Source organism: Numida meleagris, chromosome Z (assembly GCF_002078875.1).
Source record: "Numida meleagris isolate 19003 breed g44 Domestic line chromosome Z, NumMel1.0, whole genome shotgun sequence".
Taxonomy (NCBI): Eukaryota; Metazoa; Chordata; class Aves; order Galliformes; family Numididae; genus Numida; species Numida meleagris.
In genome coordinates, this window is record NC_034438.1 from 23,169,612 (window position 1) to 23,191,924 (window position 22,313).

Genomic DNA, 22,313 nt, shown 5'->3' on the forward strand with positions numbered 1-22,313 from the left:
TTTTTGCTTCATTCCCTCTCAGTTAGTACTTTAAGTAAGCTTTAAACCAACTTACTGGAAAAAAAAAAAAGGATAATCAAAACACCTACATCACTGCATCAAAACTAAAGGAACTCAAAACATTTCCCTCAGAAAAATCCTTCTTTCAGAGTCACCAAAACCAGAAAACATCATACTTTTAAATAGTGTTTAATGCATTTACATATCTTAGCACTGTTCTAAAAGGTTAGCAAAGCAACTCATGTCAGAATTCTGGTGTGTATTCATCATGAAGTACAACAAACGATACAAGTTCTTACTATCATAAATATGAGAAGATTTATGAGAGGATACTGTTTTTCTTTTATCTAGTTAATACTAGAAAACAGGAAGATCTCCTTTATTACCGAAAGCATTTGTTACTAGCGGCCTTTGTTCTGAGAACTAATGCCTTCACACAAACACTGTATGAGTAGGCTGGTGTTTCCAGATTCAGTGTAACAGTTCTAAAAATATTCAGTTCTAAAAATATTCTACCTCTTCAAAGACAACTGTGAGGGCTGAAATTACTTCAGCCTTTGTTAGAACTCTGCACTCATCCAATGACCGTGACAATGAAGTCCTCATTGGGATACATGGCAAAAGAATGTGCTTTTTCCCTTAGGAATGAGCTGGGCTGTCACCATTTAACAGAACGACTTGACTGGAGCAAGGTGTCTATGGAGAAATGTGAAGCCACAAGTTAACTTAAAATTTAGCTTAAGACTTCTGTTCCTTGCTTGCTGTGCTCCTTCTGGAAAGGGGTGGGGGACATCTGCACACAGCTTAAAAATGACAAATATTTGCCATAGGAAAGAAACGGGCTTAGATCTGCACAAGCATAATTCACTATCCACTCAATTCACCCAAAAAGAAGTTTAGAAAAAAAAAGAATGCCTCTGAATACACAGTCCACTGGCCAACCAATATAACTCATGGTTGCTCTTCTTGAATGGGCTTATGACTAAAACAGTCACCACACACCACCACCACCAAAAAAAACATGAGTGGATAACACCAAGCTATTGCAAAAAAAGTAAGAATTGTTAATTGCATGCAGGAGCATGAGCATATAGCACCAGAAGAATGAAGTTTTTTCCTTCTATACACAGTACATTAAGACTTCAGCTAAAATATTGGTCCCAGTTCACACTGTCCAATTCTAGATGCTACATAGTAAAAATACCCTAATTTGAAGTGGACCAAATAGCAAATCTGTAGGATACCAACAAAACAATCAGAACTCTAGAAAACATAACCTACAAAGAACGGTTGAGTGAACTACACTAGTTTACTGGAAAGAAAATAACTAAAGGGGATAAACGTGTCATTTGTAACAGTAGATGGTACAAGAAGGACCAATAACAGCATTGGAGAATTAAATTATATACTTGGAAACATCTTCTAATGATAAAGACAGCAACTAGAGCAGGCTTGGAAGGAGTTTATGAATTGCCCATACTTAGAGGTTATCAGGAAATGCCAAAACAAACATCCACACAGATGAATACACACTACTGATTGTATCCTCAGATAGCAGAATGGATGAGACAAAAGAACCCTAAATGGAAAAATATCATAAAAGCTGACACCTTAGAGTATATTTCCACCATCATCTGTAGTTTAAGTCATCTGCCTTTGAAAATCTTGTCATAGAAAAAGCTCAAAAAACACCAAGTAACAAAGCCAAATGCCATAAAAGCCTTCCATAAGATTAAAGAGCTCTTCAGTTTTTAACTTTAAATAAGAAATATTCCTTGAAAACTGGTACTGCTTTTTGCACGTGCTATTGGGCTGTGGGGAGAGTAACTGGAAAACAGCCTTCCAAGCCAAAAAAAGTTCAATGTCAGATAATGATCAAGAGACAGATATCTCACTTGTAGCAGCATTTAAAAACAGATTTAAATACTAGTGCCCACTGCCACAGAGACAGGAAAACTACTATTTCATTTGCAAGTCACCAAAACAGCAGTGGTAGCAAAAAAGCCAGTACAGAAACACACCACTGGCAGCTGACAGAAGCCATTACTAAGTAACTCCTGCAGTCCAAAAACAAGGAGGAGCACACACTGAAAAGACAAAAAAGGCAGCTCTTTCCAAGAAGAAAAAAAAAAGCTGTGCAAAATAAAAAACCACATCAAGAAATCAGATGACTCTGACTTCTGGTGGAAGCAGAGAAAATATGGATGAATTCACAGGAATAAGGACACAAGCAGATTTGTATTCTCACAAGGGCCTGGAGCATTTCCCTTATGAGAAAAGGCTGAGCAACCTTGGGTCTGTTCAGCCTTGAGAAAAGAAGGCTCAGAGGGGATCTGATTAATGTCTATAAATATCTAAGGTGTGGGAAGCAAAGGGACAAGGCCGGACTCTTTCCAGCAGTGCATGGCAATAGAACGGGAAACGGCCACAAACTGAAGCATAGGAAGCTCCGCACAAATGTGTGTAAGAACTTCTTCACAGTGAGGGTGACGGAGCACTGGAACAGGCTGCCCAGGGAGGTTGTGGAGTCTCCTTCTATGGAGACGTTCAAGACCCGCCTGGACGCCTACCTGTGCAACCTGCTGCAGGGAGCCTGCTTTGCAGGGGGTTGAACTCAATGATCTCTAGAGATCCCTTCCAGCCCCTACAATTCTGGGATTCTGTGAGATAAGGTATGTATAGATCTGAAACAGGTAAAAAAAAAGTTTCTTCAGATACACAAAGGCCAAGAAAAAAGTATTAAAATTGGCACTAACCAAACCAACACAGGAACATGCACACAAAATGAGATGTTCTTAGGGGTGCAAAAAAAAAAAAAAAAGACAGGAAAACAAACCGACTTTACAAAGTGCACAGCAACCAGTACCAGATTTATCCAAATTCTATTATCTTTGCAGATCCCTGGGCCTTACAAGTCCTACGAAGTTCTGAAAGAGGAAGAATAGGAAGTACAATAGCAAGCAGAAACAAGTTGGTTTGCTATGGTAATGAATGCCTCCACTGAGGAAAAGTAGCTACCTAAACAAAGTATGACCTAAACTACGTAGGTATGGAGGGAAAGAAGTCACAAGGACTGACTCAACAGTCAGCCCTAAAGCATGGAGTTCTGTACTCAGCCATCTCTTTCTAGCCTCAAATTGATGATCTATCTTTATTATGCTTATTTCCCTCCTTCCTTAGTAATCCTTAAGTCAGAGAATATGAGATCTAAAGAAAGAGGAAGAGGACTCAAAAATCTCAGTTTAATTCAAAGAAAATCAGTAATCTTATTACAAGTGCAGAACTCAAATATATTTTGCAATATTATAGTATCACTGCTTTCTTTATGTATCGTAAGAAGGAGAAAAGAAAAACACTTCATATTCAAATTCTTACTGCCCAAGTGCTATATGTGTAAAACATACACCACTTCCAAAACTCAATTCTGAAAGTGGCCGTAACTAGTATCTTAAAATTCTGGAGCCCTTAATCTTTCATTTGACATAAATGCCTGTCAGATTTTTGAGAATGACTAATCATATACTCTATCTACAATGGACTTAAGTTAATGATTAATGACCCAGAAATGAAAATAGCAAGCAGTGGATGAGGTGGAATTGATTTAATTCTCACTACACATTTTACGTGTTTCATATACATAATTCAATCATAATAACAGGATAACCAGATGTATGGGAACCCTTAGGTCACGGCCTGAACCAGTGATTTAGCACCTGGTGAAGGGGCACAGCCAGCCCTGGGAGCACAGGGGGAAGCAATTCACCTGAGCCACCAGAAGGGGGTGAATCAGAGCTCTACCCCTCCCTAACCTCATTTAAGGGCTGGCAGACGCAAAGGAAGGATCTCTACTCGATTGCCTCCTCTGGAGTGTTTGGTGAGCCCTGATCCTTGGAAAGGGGTAATATGACACTTGTACATTTGGTTCATTCAGCATTTCTTCAAAACACATGACCTGAATGAGGGCAAAATTAACCCCACAAAGACTGTTTGAGCATAGTTGGTGTAAAAAGTGTAGGTGTACACTACACTACCCCATCTACAAGATGTGACTCCCATCTACAAGAAGGGTCGTAAGGAGGATCCGGAGAACTACAGGCCTGTCAGCCTGACCTCGGTGCCGGGGAAGGTTATGGAGCAGAATGGCCTGAGGGAGATCACGCGGCATTTGCAGGACAACCGGGGGATCAGGCCCAGCCAGCATGGGTTTGTGAAGGGCAGGTCCTGCTTGACCAACCTGATCTCCTTCTATGATCGAGTGACCCATCTGGTGGATGAGGCTGTTGATGTGGTCTACCTAGACTTCAGCAAAGCCTTTGACACTGTCTCCCACAGTATCCTCCTGGAGAAACTGGCAGCCCGTGGCTTGGACAGGTACACTCTTTGCTGGGTAAGGAGCTGGCTGGAGGGCCGGGCCCAGAGAGTGGTGGTGAATGGAGTTAAATCCAGCTGGCGACCGGTCACGAGTGGTGTTCCCCAGGGGTTGGTGCTGGGGCCTGTCCTCTTCAGTATCTTTATTGGTGACCTGGATGAGGGCATTGAGAGCACCCTCAGTAAGTTTGCAGACGACACCAAGCTGGCAGGAAGTGTTGATCTGCCTGGGGGTAGAGAGGCCCTACAGAGAGATCTGGACAGGCTGGATCTCTGGGCTGAAGCCAACGGGATGAGGTTCAACAAGACCAAGTGCCGGGTCCTGCACTTCCGCCGCAACAACCCCAGGCAGCGCTACAGGCTTGGGGCAGAGTGGCTGGAAAGTTGTGTGGACAAAACAGACCTAGGGGTATTGGTCGACGCTCGGCTGAGCATGAGCCAGCAGTGTGCCCAGGTGGCCAAGAAGGCCAATGGCATCCTGGCTTGTATCAGAAATAGTGTTGCCAGTAGGAGTAGGGAAGTCATTGTCCTTCTGTACTCAGCCCTGGTGAGGCCCCACCTTGAGTACTGTGTCCAGTTTTGGGCCCCTCACTGCAAGAAAGACATGGAGACCCTGGAGCATGTTCAGAGGAGGGCAACGAAGCTGGTGAGGGGTCTGGAGCACAGGCCTTATGAGGAGCGGCTGAGGGAGCTGGGATTGTTCAGTCTGGAGAAGAGGAGGCTCAGGGGAGACCTCATCGCTCTCTGTAACTACCTGAAGGGAGGTTGTAGTGAGCTGGGAGTCGGCCTCTTCTCTCTTGTAACTAGTGACAGGACGAGGGGGAATGGCCTCAAGTTGCACCAGAGGAGATTTAGGCTGGACATTAGGAAATACTACTTTTCTGAAAGAGTGGTCAGGCGCTGGAATGGGCTGCCCAGGGAGGTGGTGGAGTCACCATCCCTGGAGGTGTTCAAGAAACATTTAGATATAGCGTTGGGAGACATAGTTTAGTGGGGTTGTTGGTGGTAGGTGGATGGTTGGACTAGGTGATCTTGTAGGTCTTTTCCAACCTAGCTAATTCTATGATTCTATGATTCTATGTAACAGGGACTAACTCTTTAGCTAATGTGCTATTTTTTTTTTTAAATAAACTGGAATAATACTAAAACTATACTGAACTGTAAGTATGCTTATTAAAGCAAATGGATATTACACCTCTTTAAATCACAGCATATTGACACCAACTGTAAATTCTATTTCTTCATATACAAATTGATTTTAAAAACAGTATAATTATTTCTAAGGTAACAAATGGTCAAATATTGTCTTATGATGATAATGAGATTTATGATGATATGAGATTTAAAACAGAATACAGTATACTCTGCAAAACTGCTTCAGGGTAACGCTTTTATCCCCAAGGAAGTTTCTATGAAGTAATTCAGTGCTTCTTAAGTCAAAACTAACAAAAAGATTTCATTTAAATATTTAATTTCTGGATTTTAAAAATACATCATCACAACTGTTGCAAAAGCCAAAGTAGGAGGCATGCATCATCAAGTTTGAATTAGCAATTTGTTTCTTCTTTTAAAAAAATACTTACACATCCACAAGTAGTACATGATCTTTACAGTCTTCTGGAATTCTACAGGAATGTCTACGGAAAAGTCCTGGTAGAAACATGGACCCACTGGAAAATTCTCAGGAAGAGGTGGCCAGTTATTTTTTCTACCTGCAAATAAAAAAACCCAAAAAACTGCATTATAATACAAGTTCACTCTCTCTATACTAGAGAGATTCAGATATTTTAGAAATAAGATACAATGAAATGCAGACAGACCAAGGAAAAGACTGTATTTTATCTACATAAAGGCCTAAGCAAGCATCTGATAGCTCCTATAAAGTAGGAAGAGAAGAGAAACCTTGGAAAAAGAAAAAGTAAACTTTGGTCAGAAAAATAACTTTTCAGGGCTCCTTAACTTTTAAATGCACATTTCTCCAAGATGAGCCATACTCACCCGCTCATTTTGTTGAATACAAAGGCTAGAGATAGAAAGGCAGTCTTAGTTCTCAGAATCCTGGTATTTCTAACACCTGGGTATCTCTAACACTTGGAAGTAGTTCCCAATATAGGTTATAGTCAAAGCATTGCTTCTAAGCCCATAAAAGCGGAGAAAAGCGGCTCTCTCAAGAAGTTGCCCCTACAGCACCAATTACATTTTATATAGAAGTTTTCAGAAACAGTCAGGACTCAAAGACAACACAACCTTTGATTCCTGCGTGCTCATCTATTCACAGGCTGGGGTGTACATTCTACCACGCACAGACTCAGAGATCCAGCAGAGATAGCTCTAACAAACCTTCACCATAATATTTCAAAACCTGAATACAATAGATATGTAAATCACCATATTCCAAAAGGAGAGCTAATGACAAAACTAAAGGTATCTTTACTTGAAATTCTGACAATGTTTTTCTGCAATTTCCATCTTCAACCATAGCTTCACTAGCGTTTCACCTGGTAAGAACAGAAAGCTAGCAAATCTTACATACTTTTATTATGAAATTATTTCTTTCCTCACTCAAGATAAGCCGAAGTTGACAGTTCTGTCCAAAGAACTCCCAAACCGTGAGGATCTGCTAAACATTCTGTCTCCTCCACTGGAGGTTTTTTCACCTAGCTGCTCATTTATAATGACAACATACATAAGTTAATCAATTAATATACCCACCTATTTTAAAAACTACTTTGGAATTTCTCCTATGAAAAATATTGATAACAATTCAAATCTTTATTCGGCAGCATATGATTGTTTCTCTCAGTTTCAAGTGAGAGTAATAGAAAAATTCAGGTATCTTTAAATAATTCAAGTTACTAAGAATGCTATTTGATGTGCTTCTCCAACCCAGTGGCACAGGTTTCAGTTTTCAACTAAGACTGAAAAAACAGCATGTTAAGATGGTTTGGTACTTTATGTATTACTATCTTTAGATATTCATATTCCTATACTGCATCATAAGCAAAGACCGAGTTCTGATTTATTTAATTCAATACTGCACTACCACCTCCTGGCCTGTGAACATAACATTAATGACATGCCTCAGTACGAATGCAGACATCCCCAAACTAGCCTCATGTAAGTACACTGGTGCATTTTTTTAAGACATACCCAAATGAACTAGCTGAAATAGGAAGCAGCACACTTCAGCCAGCTCACATGCAGTACTGTACCAAACCTGAACAGAGAAGACCAGAGGCATGGAGCTCAGCAGAACTATCAGGCTTAAAGATCTTTGCACTATAGTCAACTGCATATGATGACAGTGTCCTAGATATGCAGCCACCATTTTGAATTAAATGCAAATATCTAGAGTATTATTACAAAAGACTCTACCCTGTAATCAAGACACCTCTATGGCATTTCCAAAGCTGTTACAATGAGTGTGCAAAAGAAATTAAAAGAAAAGAGTATTTTTCTCAGTCACAATGCACAATTCATGATTTGTAGCATCTTTTACATGGCCATTTGCTAAAAATTTAGCATCCTCATTTCTGTTTAGCCTTCCTAAAGAATCCTTTAGATTCTCCACGCACTCTTCAAGCACTGTGATGCTAACAACCAAAGCTGGTAACACACTTAAAAATATTCCGAAACATGCACTGGGTATTAGACTTACATTCCCTGAGATTGAGATGAAAAGGAATAAAATTATCACAAAAACCTCAAATAGCAAAGTAATCAATTCAGACCACCAATACAAGTCACTGAAATTACATGAATGGTAATATTATGGAAAAGAAAATGAAAAAATAACCCAAAAAATCATTATGTTGGAGGACAGATACAAATATTTAATAAAGACAATGAAAAGAATAAATACAGAGAAAATAAAAAGGGTTTTATTAAGGGAATGTGACTCTTTTCATAAGAAGATCCTAGTAGTATACAACATGCTAGAAAATTCCCTGTGCATTTGATTTACTATGTCATTATACATAGGGCTGTACCACTCTATTACCAAAGAAGCAAATAAAACCTTAGGAAATCATGTAGAAATACAACAGAAATCTAGATGCAAGTGAAAAGACAACACAAAAGTCACCCTTGCACAAAGCGTTTGGAGTATTCTTATAATTTCAGTCTAAATTCATTCAATTTGAAAAGAAAAATTCATGCACTTCTCTCACAGTATCCTCAGCTAAATCTTCAGTTAAGAGAATATATCTATGTTCTCATTTGTGAAACTGCAGTATGAAAATCGATGGTGTTAAACAGCACAGAAAGTTTGTGGCAAAATGAGAGGCAGATCTTGGTTATGGATTCTGAAGTGTCATATCAAAAGATAGAATGTGTCTAGTATCATTCTCCTATTTGCATAAATATTATGCCTGGAACAGAGTAAAAGATAAGAAAATGCTACAAAACAGGGGTGTTCTACAGTTAAACACAGAAGAGAAATAAAAGATATTTACATATGAGGTTATTTCTCGAAACATTCCACTTCTATTAAATAGAATTGCTTGGATATAAACTTAGAATAAAAGTAACTCATAGCTGAGGCTAATATGTAATAAAGGCCATATTTAAAATTACTGCTGTGAAAATTTGCACTGTACAAGCCAGTTTTTACTGGGTTGTATGAACTGTTCCAAAGGAGATGAATTTTCCTGAAGAGATTATAAAAACCCTTTCTGATCTGTTTTACAGCATCACTATAAAATAATAATGGTTGCTAAGAAAAAAATTCTGCAACTAAAAAACAATTTTCATGCATACCCCCCTGCTGATTGAGACTCTGCATTTCCCTTTCTCTGCGATCCAGTTCAGCAGCTTTTCTTTCCAGTTCTTCTTGACGCTTTAGAAGTTCTGCCTGGGCCAAGGCATGCTCCTGAACAAAACAGACATCGTTAGATATTGATAAAATGTATGTACAAAAGTAAATATTCTAAGTCTACCTCACATAATTAAGCATTTCCAGTCCTAGATGAAGAGTAACTTTGTGTTGCATGAAATCATCTGATAACTGACTACATAAAGGCAGTACTAATTTTCATAAATCAGCAGGAAAACAATGCTTATTTACAAAAGACTGTTCCAGAAGCATGTTACATATTTAAGAGGGATCTAGCACCTGAAAGTTACAGACAAACCTTTGCAATTTGAGTGTAAGCAGGTGGTTCTTCTGTTGGTTTCATTATTGCTGGCTGAGTACTGGGTACATTAGGCATTTTCACATTTCCTGGAGGAGCCTAAGAATACAAGAGACAGTTACAGGGAAACAGTCTCCTACTCTAATCACCATCTTTTCATTAAGTCAGAAAGACAAAATCCAATTGTTCTAAAAGAAGTGTCAATTATAACCTGAAAATCTGATATGTTGCCTGCAATATTTATAACCTTTAGGAAAAAAGATATTCTATGGTGCAGTGTTTTGCTTGGTTGTTTTTTGCACTGCACTACTTGCCATAAACACACAAAGAATTTTATTGATCACTAGAAAGTAAATAAAATTCTAATTTCGTTCAGACACGGATGTGGGAAAGGACAGTTATTGTTCAAGGGAGCTATCGGATTTGCCAGTGATCTCATTCTCAAACATTATATCTATTAGTAATGTCTTCCAGAACTTGCTACTTAACAAAGGTCTAAATCACCTGCTTAACTGAAGAAACAATCCACCGTGTTAAATTTTCAAATTCAGGATCCATAATATATTGTTTAACTACCCCAATAGCATTTAGTGTAGTATCTAGTTTCAGGTACCTGTGTTTCAAGTATTGGTCATTACTCATAAGAAAAAAAAAACAAGAAGTTTACAAGATTTTTTTAAATGATATGGGGTGAGTTTTTTTTTTATTTTATTTTAAAGCTTGGATGGTTGTTTTTCTCTCTGTTCCTTTTTCTCATCTCCTCTGGCTTTCTCCACATCTTTTCCATGTTAACCAATGCCTAACAAATCAAGGAAAAAACTACTGTCTAGATTAAAGTTCACATCATAGAAGAGCTACATTTTCTTAAAATTCAGTTAATATTTTATTCTTGAATATGCTTGGGGAGCAAAGTACAATTTACACCTATCTTTGTGTAGAGCTTGCAATATGAAAGACTTTGCTATTCTGTGATCTTGTAAGACATAGAACAATAGTAAGACTGAAATCAATAACAAAAATACGGTGAGAAGTGTAAATAAAATACAGAATATTTGAAGTAGAAATCAACTAAACACTACTAATGTGGGAAATCATAACCTGGTCCATTTTATGTGTACTTTTCCCAATTATCTTTAGAAATACACTTCAATACTTTTAAGAGAAATCAGCATGACATAGGAAATTCCACTTATCTATTTAATACTGCAACATCTCAGCAACATCCGTTGTTTCCAGCATTTCAAAATTATCATTATACGCTAGCTTCTAACAAAATGGAGAGATTTCATAGAGGTCTCATTTTTTCAGAAGAAGTCAGTGACTTAAAATTTTCCTCCCTATAAAGACTGTTCATTGTTTCAGGATGAAGATGGGTAAAGTTGGTTAAAGATTGTTAATGCCATTACTCCTTATGTTGGAGAATTCTGCAACAAGAGAAAAAAGGTCTTTTGCATGAGAACTTCTGTAAAAAACAGGTAACTTCATGAAGAGTTTTATCTTCTACTTATAACACTCACAGACTGCACAAAAACCTACAGAACAAAAACTCTATAACACTTTGACAGAGCAATCCTAAAGAAGCCTCCCCAGAAGTCTATTATAGCTCTGCAGCCTAAGTAATTAAAGGCTTTGATAGCATAACTGATAGGAGCTGTCTGCTAGACTATGGACCACCTACAGTCTCCACAATGGTTCCAGCGGCCTTTCAAAGGCACCTGTAATACTGTTGAAGGGTGGACTGGTAGACCAGAAAATATTTGAACAATGAATTCAAAGATGCTTATCCTTTGAAGATACACTGTCCAAACAGCCTGCAGTGCTGCTAATGACTGGAACACGCATATATGCTTATAAAGAAAAGGAACTGGTTTTAATGCTTATTAAAAATGCATAGGCTCTACTATATGGTGCCTATAGTTATTTATACAGCTTTTTGCTGTTTACTATGCATTTATGGTCAACCGCAAAGAAAGTCCACCACCTAGGTAAAAGCCTGAGCTCCCTGGAAGAAATGAGACTAAAATAGTAATTTGGAGCTGTGCAGCCTGGAACCCTGGTGGACATAAACTGACATGGCAGAACAGCTACCACATCCAGCAGTCTCAGAGTGTGGACTCCTCTGGGACTCTCCCTCCACCTGGGGAGTTTCCTACTGCTAGAGCCCAGTGCATGCACCTCAATATCCTAAGGGCTCTCTGTCTTAGGCTGATGAATCCTGTTAACATGTTTGGTTTGTAGCAAGGCTGAACACATACCCAAGGTCCACAAAAATACACATCAATTCTGAGGACATTAATATGGCCATCTAGCTAGCCAGGCAGGGCACAAACCGTCTTAAACAACATCCCCACAGAACACTGTCAGGACTACGGTAAAACATAGGTACACTCAACAGTATGCCATTCCTCCTCTCTCAGAAGAAAGAGGAAGTTAATGCCGCAGACATCACTACCTAGGCTAGTGGCACCTAGTTCACTCACTCCAGTCTCTGGAGCTGCAACTTGTTTTTAGTTCTGCAGCTGTTTTGCCTAGAGTTACCTGCTCGCTTACCAGAGTTTAAACTCTTAAATTTTCTTCAGAAATAACTTCTATGTTTCCAAATGCTGTCTAACCCCAGGAGCACAAGTCATATACACTTACTGTTTAAACCAAAAGCAGCAGAAAGTCAGCATGATTAGTCTCTTCCCAGGTGGCATCTAAATGGCTACTGACTCTCCTATGCTGTTATCTTCAAGCTATATTAAGTACAACTACCCTGTAAATTAACGCTACTGAATACTTATCACGTATTATCACTTGTTGCAGCTAGTGCACAGTGTGAGAAAACAATGAGAGATGACTTCGTAAAAGAGCCAGAGGTGATAAAGAAAATGTAAGAAAAATCACATATCTGCCTCAAGATCAGTAATTACTTCTCGCTGGGTGTCACTCTAGGTTTTCTTCTAGACTGTTGTAATTTAAGAGTAACATTCTAACACAAGTAACATTTTGTCCAACATCTTCACAAGCTACAGCTAGTTACGTTAATATTGTAGCACTTCTTCATCAAGCACAGAAAGAACCGTGCACATTTTTGTACTCTACTGTGTCATAATTACTCAACATCATTTGCATATAGGGAAATGAACTTAATTACTCCAATCTGTCTGCAACAGTGGATGCTCAGAATTGCTTTAATGAGTTTATTTTTCTAGTTTAATATTCAAGGACTAATTCTATGTGCTATCACCACTGGCATTATAATCCATCTTCTGCAGATTAATGGAGAGAGCACTGTAAAAATGAAACCATTCTAAACTCGGGTTGCACTAACTTCTTATTAAAACGAAGTACACATTTCTATACCTCCAATCAAAGCTAAGAAGCAGTGAAGAAAAGTCCCACAGCTACTCAGAATCAAACAACCAGAATATCCAGCTGCCCTGGAAAATCAAAACTTTAGAGTTCCAGAGTTTCTTAGAAGCATTAAGTATGCCTTCAAGTGTTAGCACAGTACCGCTAATCTGAAGAACTGCACAGATTTAAACAGAAGTCCTGCTAGCATACAAGATCATTTATTATTGGACCAACATCAGTAGTAATGAAATACAGAAGAGAAGGGTAACATGCTATTTGCAGTAAGGTATTATCAGAAACCACTTAACTTCTTCATAGAGGCACAAATAATTCATTTTGCCCTATGAATATATTTTCTACTGTTCAGCAATCATTGGAGAAACAGAAGTTCAATAAAGTGCATATAGGGCAAACAAAGAAGTAGGGAGAATGGAAATTAGGCATGCTAAGCCTGAATGCAAACAGGGTACTCAAGAGTGTTGCTTTGTACATCTAAGCAAAATGTTCTGAGAAGTCAAAGAAGTAAACATTTATTAGCTTGCAGACAAAGCAATAAGGCTGACAGTTCTTTACACAGCTAATAAAAAGTTACTCAGCAAGCTCATTTTGCATTACTTTCCAAGTACAAATTAAGCACAGGTTTCTGCCTGTGGTAACTGGTGGTAACTGCCACCTCTTAAGTTAGCTCAATTAAAAATTAAGCTAGCTTCATTTAAAAAGTCCAAGATAATCCAATAAAAATCCTTCTTGGAGCATTAGCTAGTTTACAGTAAGCTCTTCAGTTTCCTGTGGTAAAGCATTCCCAAGCTGTTGCACTGAAAAACTTATAAAACGGCAAAGCACTGAGAAAACACTCTCATGAAACACCATCTTCTTGTAACACCCCACCTGGAGTACTGCATTCGGCTCTGAGGCCCCCAAAATAACTTGCATGTTAGAGTGGGTCCTGAGGAGGGCAAGAAGGACTATCAGAGGGCTGCAGCACATGTCCTACGAAGACAGGCTGAGAGAGCTGGGGTTGTTCAGCTTGGAGAAGGGAGGTCTCCTGGGATATCTTACAGTAGCCTTCCAGCACCCAAAGGGGGTCTACAAGAAAGATGTGGAAAAACTCTCTACAAGACAGCACAGTGATAGGAGAAGAGGTAACGGCTTTAAACTAAAAGAGTAGAGTATGGTTAGACACTGGGAAGCGATTATCTACTCAGAGGGCAGTGAGGCACAGGCTGCCCAGAGAAGCTGAGGATACCCCATCCCTGGAGTTGTTCAAGCCCAGGCTGGTTGAGGCCCTGGTCAGCCTGATCTGGCAAAGGGGTTAGAACTGGAAGTAGTTTAAGGTCCCTCCCAACCCAAGTCATTCTGTGTTACTACATTTCAAGGTGTCTAAGATGAGAAGCTTTTTTGAGCCATTCCAGAAATCAATAGCTCAGATGCAAGTTTTCTGATAAAAGCTAGCAAAAGGGGGCAGCGGGTGTTGCGTTTCAGCAGTGGCAACAGTGGGTCACTTCGTCTGGTGCAGATTTCCAAGAGCATGGCATGCAGCCTCTTGTTTGTGGTGAAAATTCATAGCTAATGGTGGTGACTGTGATGAAAAATAGTGTTTGGTACCTGAGAACGTGTCCTAACAAAGAGCACAATAATATTATTTGAATCTGTTGTAGTATCCATGGAAATAAATAGAAAGTATTACTTTTGGAGCAACCTACATCATCAAATTAGAGCCACAGGAGTAATTGATTTGCTATTAGGAACCAAAAATCAAACACCTAAGGTCATCTGAAATGTTTCAGTGGAACAAAAGATCCAAGTAAGACAATTTGTCAATAGAAGGTAAATACAGGAAGTAATTTTGAGAGGTGATGGACATACTATACCACCAAGATATTTAAGTACCTGCATGAGAGCTGTTAGGTCACAGTTTGAATGGTGACTGAGCACCTGGTGAATGAGTGTGACTGGCCCAGGGAGCACAGACAAATTGCACCTCTGCTCCCCATGTGACCAGAAGGGGCGGACCCTGGGCTCACAAGGGCCAGCCACTGAAAGGAGAACATCTCTGGGGCCCAGGCTGCTTCCTAAGAACTGCTGCATAGCCAGAGAGCCCCTTCCACCAGTTGGGTGAGTTCAACTCTTCTTTCTGTATATGACTAACCAGCAGCTTTTTGTGTCTATCCCAAGCTGCATTTAGTGGATAGATTTTTATTTAAGTATTTTGCTTTCAAAGCTGCAGATTAATATGACCTTGCTTGAACGGAACAGGCTGGCAAGAGATGAATGCTAAGAACAGCATCTCTTAAGTACATCTCTCCATAAGCATGAAGTACTGCACTTATCAGTGAGACAAAGAAAAAAAACTTTCAAAAGAAGTCAGATGTAACTAACTGATCAGTCTGGTTTTATGTTTACCTCACTGCTGGGATGACAGAAGAGGGGGGAGCTACCCAGGAATTTACTGAATATATGCCTCTAAAAATAATAAAATTTGAAGAACACTTCTAATAATTTTTTCAGAATTTTAATGCATCCATTTCAAAGTGCATGCTGTATGCATGATTGCCTCCATACATGTTTATATATACACAGTGCTCTAAGTAGGTTTTCAGCAAGCAGCGGCAAAACTTGTAAAAACACTGCAAGAGATGTACATTCACAGAGGACAGATGAATACATTCAAATACTGTGAAAAAATAGAAATTTCATGAGAAGTACTGTAAAAAACTTACAATTTTTTTCCTGATGTATCCTGAAAACAGAATTTATAAGAAACATCTCCCTTGGTAAAGAAAGACCACAACTGAGCTAAGATCATCAATGTATACAGAGTTTTAAGTCGCTTTCTTGCTGGAAAAAAAGGCATGAAACTGTCTGTATCTGCAATTAAGAAATGTGCTCATTCTTGCAAAGGCATATCACTGTGGAATAAATACTTAACATATTCAGCACTCACAAGATACATGAATGACGTTTCAGAATCAATTAGAATCTTGTACCTGCAGAGCTGACTGTCAGAAGTCAGACAACCTCATAAACTTCAGTTTTTCCTCTACCAGCAGAAACGCGTGTTGAAATACTTACATCATAAAAAGTTAGAGGCCCCTACAGAACTTTTTTCCTTAAAAAAAGGCCTACTGCCTTTATAACTTATGGTTTGTGCAAAGCAATTTTGAAAATCTCCAAGCTAAGAAAAACTGTATGAAATTCGTGATGCTGCAAGTCAGGAGAAAAAAAAAAGACTGGGCTTATTTACTATTGCTGCTTGTTCTAAATACATTGTGTTAAGAGATGACCTAAACATGCTCAAAAAAAGGTGCTTTCAGAATAGCACTGTAATGCTATATGACACCTTGCCACTGTGTTGCAAAGACTTAGATACCAATATCCCTGATTTACACTTCCAGGATCTGCCATAGGAAATATAAACTTAAATTTGAAAAAATATAGTATTTTATTGTTGGAAGTTATACTGATAGATAGTAATTGTCCATGCATTACGCAGATTTTACACAAGATCTTCACTGTCGTGATCACTGTAAACTGTTACAGCATGAGACCTCCTATTTCATTCCCTGTATTTTTACTCCAAGAGAAAACAATGTAAAAACTACACAAACTACAGGTAATGCCATGTTTCTCAGGAATAAATAACTCGTTTTATTACAGTAAATCTATTCATAGTCTGAGGATTATTAGTTAAATTCAATGTTTTTCTTACTTTGAGCAGTACTTCACATGAAACAGATACTTTCTTAGAATGCCACAGTCACGTGCTGTAAAGAACTGGAAAATTTTAAAAAGCACAAAGGACAGAGTACCAGAAATTTCACCAAACGGGAAAAATACAGTTCTGTTTTGGGACCCTTTCAGGAAGCCACATTCCTCAAGAGATCCCAATTCAAGTAAGTTAAGACCACAGTATGTATCCTTCAAATTGTTGTGGTTTATCCCAGCAGGTGGTTGAGCACCACACAGTCCTTCACTCACTTCCCCCTTTCCCAGTGGGATGGAGAAGAGAATCAATTAAAAAAAAAAGTAGAATTCATGGGTTGAGGTAAAACTGCTTACTAAGACAGAGAAAAGGTTAATAATTATGGCATATATATATATAAACACATATAGCAAATAATGCACAAGCAATTAAGTCAGTTGTCTCAATTCTGTTCCCTCCCAGCTCCTCGGACCCTTTGCTGAGAATGGCCTTGGCTCTATACAACACTGCTTAGCAGACAACTATAATCATTGGTCTGTAATCAACATTGTTTTTCTCCCAGAACCAGAACATAGCATCATACCAGACACTCTGAAGAAAACAATTCCATCCTAGCTGAAACTAAAACTCAAATACTTTGGAGACTGTATGTCCTTACAGATCTTCCATTATCTCTGGCTAGCCCTTCACATATCTTACATAACTGTTCCAAATGCTGAAAACAATACCTCACAAATCGTACCTAAGAAGTTCAACAGCATACTTAAGAAATAAATGTGCTTACTGTTCTCGAATCAGAGAAAGGATTGTACTCATCTAGTCCAGGGGGAACATTTCTTGTCACCTGTGTAACCGAAGGATCCTAGAAGACAAGACAATTCTGTAAATGCATGGACGTGTATATAAGCAAAGAAACAATGTATCATATCATACAAAATTCAGCTTTCCTTTAACATAAAGCTTGTTTTCACTAAAAAAAAAAAAACAAACCTGTAAATATCCACCTCTTCCACTAAGCCTGACATGACATCATTCTACCCAGAGCTTCTTACAGATCTAGATTAACACAAACTCCATCTGTCATGCATTTGATTCATAAAGAAAAAAAGTTCTCAACAGAGAAGGAAAGAAAACCGTATGCTGCTATTTTGACTGTTGGTCTCCACAACTGTACAACCAACAAAGACCACAACAGAAGAAAGCTTGCTTTAGCTTTGGGGTTTCCCTACTTAAAAGTCCCTGTAGAACCTCCAAGAGTAGAAGAGCACTTCAGAAAAGTGAAGCTGAGGAAACAATGCTCCACAGTGAAAAAGTACCTTTGCTTCAGCTTCTACCTGAACTGGTAGGTTTAAGAAAAAGGCTCTTTTTTTTCCTCCAATCAACTATACAATGAGGAACACAGATTAATATTTAGCTTTATAAGTTAACTGCAGGAGCTAAACATCTCTGCAGTAGAGACAGGTAGGCTTGGCTCTCTAGAGACGCCCACTTATCAAAGACCAGACTAACTTCATATAAATAAAAATTGTACTTACTCCATGTGGTGCTTGGTTCCACCTACAGAACTTCTCTCATTTAAACTAAGGTTTTTGTATCTTCAGATAGTAAGAATGGATGAAAGGAGGTAGGTTTTTTGTTTTTGTTTTTTTAAGAAATCTACTTAGTGGTTAGTTTCCATTATGCTTACACAAAAGAAGCTTACAATATTTCATATGTATAGCAAATAAATTAAAGTGCTATAGATTTTTACTTATATTGTTTATGTGCACATAAACATTTCCTTATTTTTATTCCAGTTAAACATCAGGAAAGCTAAAGCTGATTAAGACTGGGAAGAAGATTAAGTATTTATATTTTTGTATTTTACATTATATATTTTTATTTATATTTCCTTTTAAGATAAAAAAAATTTAAGCCCTCTATATGAAATATTTAATTAAAGAAATACTTAAAGTGTGACTTAATCTACACTGAAGAAAGCATACAAACTACTGAAAAATAAAGTCTAGCTTCTTGGACGCAGCATCCTCTACAACACTAACCTTGTCTTGACAGCAGCTGCTTAACCTAAAGATGTAGGAACAGCGTTTTCTTAAGTTTATTTATTCACTAGCTGTAGTTACAGACATTAAAATAAGAGGCAATTTAAAAACTTCACCTATAAAAAGTGTAAGGCAAGAAAAGTACTGCTACAAAAATAAATTATATTGTACGTTTTAATCTAATTTGTGTGTACATTTACATAAAAACTAGTGTTTCTGTTCACATGAAATGCTACTGCTTTTGGCTAAAGCATATATTTAGCTGCAAAGCAGTGTTTTAACAATGACTAAACAAGAATCAACCTAAGTGAATAAAAAAATGTTACATGCAATTAAAATCCTCTTTCCTGCATTTGACTTATACAATAATTAGCGATTTTAATAACGCAATCCTGGTGACAATCTCCCCAACAAGTTTGACACATTTTTAGTTTTCATCTTAGACTTGAATGCACTGCTTCAACTAAAATCTCATGAGGTCTTGCATGAACTAACAGAGTAACTTCGTGTAACATGTCCTTTCGTTAAGAGACTGGCACAAAATACTGTGCAGCTGAATAACAAAAACAAGGGAGAATACATGGGGGAGAACATTTGTTACCAAAATTTGGCAACATATCATTTGAAGCATTCAATTAAAAGACAAAAATAAGAAAAATGAAATCTGACACCTGAACATCAATTTACTGGACTTGCTATTGCAAGATCTGTATGGAAGATCTTAAAGTGAATACAACTAAGGCAACATCATAATTCAATACACAAGATTGTAGAAAGTTTTATACATCTGAAAACTATTATTTTACTCAGGTGGGTTGACCAAAGCACGCAGTTAAGTCCCCACCCAGTTGCTCACTCCTTCCCCACAGTGATGGCAGAGACACCAGACAGACGAAAGCAACTTGTCAGTGTCAAGGTAGGGAGTAAATGAGAGAAGGAGGAGAGAAAAAAAAACCAAAAACACACAAATGATGCAAAAGGGCAACCACTCATCATCCTTAACCAGCAGTGGGATACCCAGCTGTCTCTGAGTAATTGTTATTTTGGATTCCTTTCCATATGTGACTGGTGAACATGATGATACAGGGTATGGACTATATCTTTTATCAAGCAAGGTCAGTTGCCCTGGCTGTGTCTCCTCCCAGCCTCTTTCCAACACCCCCAGACTCCGCTCAGCGGAGAGAGAGTAAGAAACAGAAGGCCATGGTGCTGTGCAAGCACTGTTCAGCAGCATCAAAAACACTAGTATGTTAACAGCACTGTTTTGGTCCCAGATATAAAACACAGCACCAGACAGATTGCTATGAAAGCTAACTCTACTGCAGCCAGAACCAGAACACTTATTCTAGCCTTTAAATGGAATGAATCCTAATAGCATAATGTGTCCTAACCACAGAAGGGCTTAGGCTGGAGAGGACATTAAAGATCACCCCAGGTCCAACCCTCATGCCATGGGCAGGGTTGCCAACAACCAGATCCAGCTGGCCTTGAACACCTGCAGGGATGGGGCATCCACAGTTCCTCTGGGCAACCCATTCCAGTGTCTCACCACCCTGAGTAATAAAACCTCCTCTTAATATCTAATGTAAATTTCCCTACTTTTAGTTAAAACTATTCCCCCTTGTCCTATCACTATCAGTGAATGTAAAGTTGCTCTCTCTCCTATTTATGAGCTCCCTGCAAGTACTGGAAGGCTACAATGAGGTCTCTCCAGGCCTTTCTTTTCTTCCAACTCAATAAGCATAGCTCCCTCAACCTTTCTTTGTAGGAAACATGCTCCAGCCCCTCATGGCCTCTTCTGGACCCACTCCAATAGCTCTATGTCTTTCTTGTTCTGAGGGCCTGGACAGGGTACTCCAGATGGGGCCTCATAAAGGCAGAGCAGAAGGGACCTCCCCCTCCCTGCTGGCCACCTGTCTTCTGATGCAGCCCAGGATACTGTTGGCCTTCCAGGCTACAAGTGCACACCGCTGGCTCTCATCAAACTTCTCATCCACCACAACCACCAACTCCTCCTCCACTGGACTTTCACTCATGCTTTTAGTAGAATCATAGAATTGCTCAGGTTGGAAAAGACCTTAGAGATCACCAAGTCCAACCGCAATGTAGTATGGTACTTCTTCAACAAATGCTCTCAAATCATTGCCTCTTCTAACATTCCAGAGTAGATACAGATGAAAACTATTGATAGCTAGCCATCAGCCATGAACAGGAAATCAGAATTATTAAACTCAAACAGCAACTTGATTTAGTTGCTTCAAAAGCACATTTCAACACTCCTGTGATTCATCAGTGCGTTCATTACTAACCAAATAACTCAGTCTTAACTAGAATATCACAGACTCTTGAGACAGTCACTGTACAGTAGCAGATTTCCAAAAAACAGGAAAGAGTAGACACATCAAATTTTGAAAGGCTGTGTACATTTACAAATAAGATATGCAAACAATAAATGTCTGATGAAAGAAAGCCTTTCTTCTCCAAGTGTTTCAGAGATGAATGGGGAAAAAACTCTTAGATCTCTTGACACTGATTGTGATATTCTAACACTGATTTATAAGAATGACAGGAAATCCATGCTCACTGAACTAAACAAGCTTACTAGATCAAGTGTCTTAGTTCTAGAAATAAGTTGTATGCATAAACACACAGCAAGCATAGCAAGAAGTCCCCCAGCAGAAGCCCATTCTGCTTTTAGAACTAACAATTGCTGTACTTCTGCCAGATATTGCCATTGTTTGCAAAATTAACAACAGCTCTGAAAAAAAAAAAAAACAATGACCCACAGGACCTTCAACATCAGCTCCATGTAAGAAAAGTTCTCTCACATAGTAAAAAACCTGCAAAAGTTATTGCGGTTCTATTGAAATACACAAACTGAATACCATCATGTCAAGTTTCTGCTCTCAGAAAACCTCAGACTGGACTTCAGTACAAGTTCTTGGCCTGGTCTCTCTCACACGCAGGAAGACACAAGGAGAAGTAAACCAGAGATTACAGTGAAAAATACCATAATGACACAGTTGAAGGAGGCAATTACTATCATGGAGATCTGGCTCTCCCCTATACTAATTCACTGAAATATTCTGTAATGCTAGGAAAACCAGCCTCAATGGAGAGGAACAAGTTCATCATAGCCTGGTCGTTCAAGTGAAAGCTACTGGACTTCAAGTTGTTCAGAACATTTACCATGCAGTGAAGTACTGCTGCCAACAAGAGCTACATTTCCTGTTTCAAAACAGTACTTAGAATACTCTGAAAAGATTAGACCTGACAGTCCAGAGAACTTACTGTGCACCTTCTCAACTTACACTCATTACATCTCACTTTAAAAGGAGAGCAAATGCCTATTCATCTGGATGCAGTGAGAAAAACCCGTGAAACACTCATGCTCATTGCTGCCTAGTAGTAAAACATTTAACTTAGCAGAGTTTGAATAATGAACAGGGAACGTGAATTACCGATGCCTGCTGAACACAACATTGGAATGAAGTGATATTTAAATGAAAGCTATCAAATCTATACAAGACGTGTATCCTCTTGGTTTAAGAAGTTAGAACCACAATACTCTACATAAACAAGTGAATCTAGACTAACATAACTCGCTTTCCGTATTTAGTATTCTACCTGGATAATTACATTAAATGCATTATTTAAGCTATTCTTGTTTGCTAATAATGAGGAATAGAAAAAAGCCCCAAAGAAAAGCTCCACTAGGTGATAATACACAGG

At 38.7% G+C, this 22,313-nt stretch overlaps 1 protein-coding gene across 2 annotated transcripts in view; it reads right to left on the bottom strand.

The window, feature by feature from the left end:
- SCAMP1 (secretory carrier membrane protein 1) overlaps window positions 1-22,313 on the bottom strand; it is a 42,981-nt gene that overhangs the window by 9,838 nt on the left and 10,830 nt on the right. For both annotated transcript variants that reach the window (XM_021379479.1, XM_021379480.1), the window contains exons 2-5: window positions 17,324-17,401; window positions 9,501-9,599; window positions 9,127-9,238; window positions 5,952-6,080 (exon numbers count right to left, since the gene is read on the bottom strand). In XM_021379479.1, the coding sequence (XP_021235154.1) occupies window positions 5,952-6,080; window positions 9,127-9,238; window positions 9,501-9,599; window positions 17,324-17,401 (418 nt within the window). The remainder of the gene's footprint in view (window positions 1-5,951; window positions 6,081-9,126; window positions 9,239-9,500; window positions 9,600-17,323; window positions 17,402-22,313) is intronic.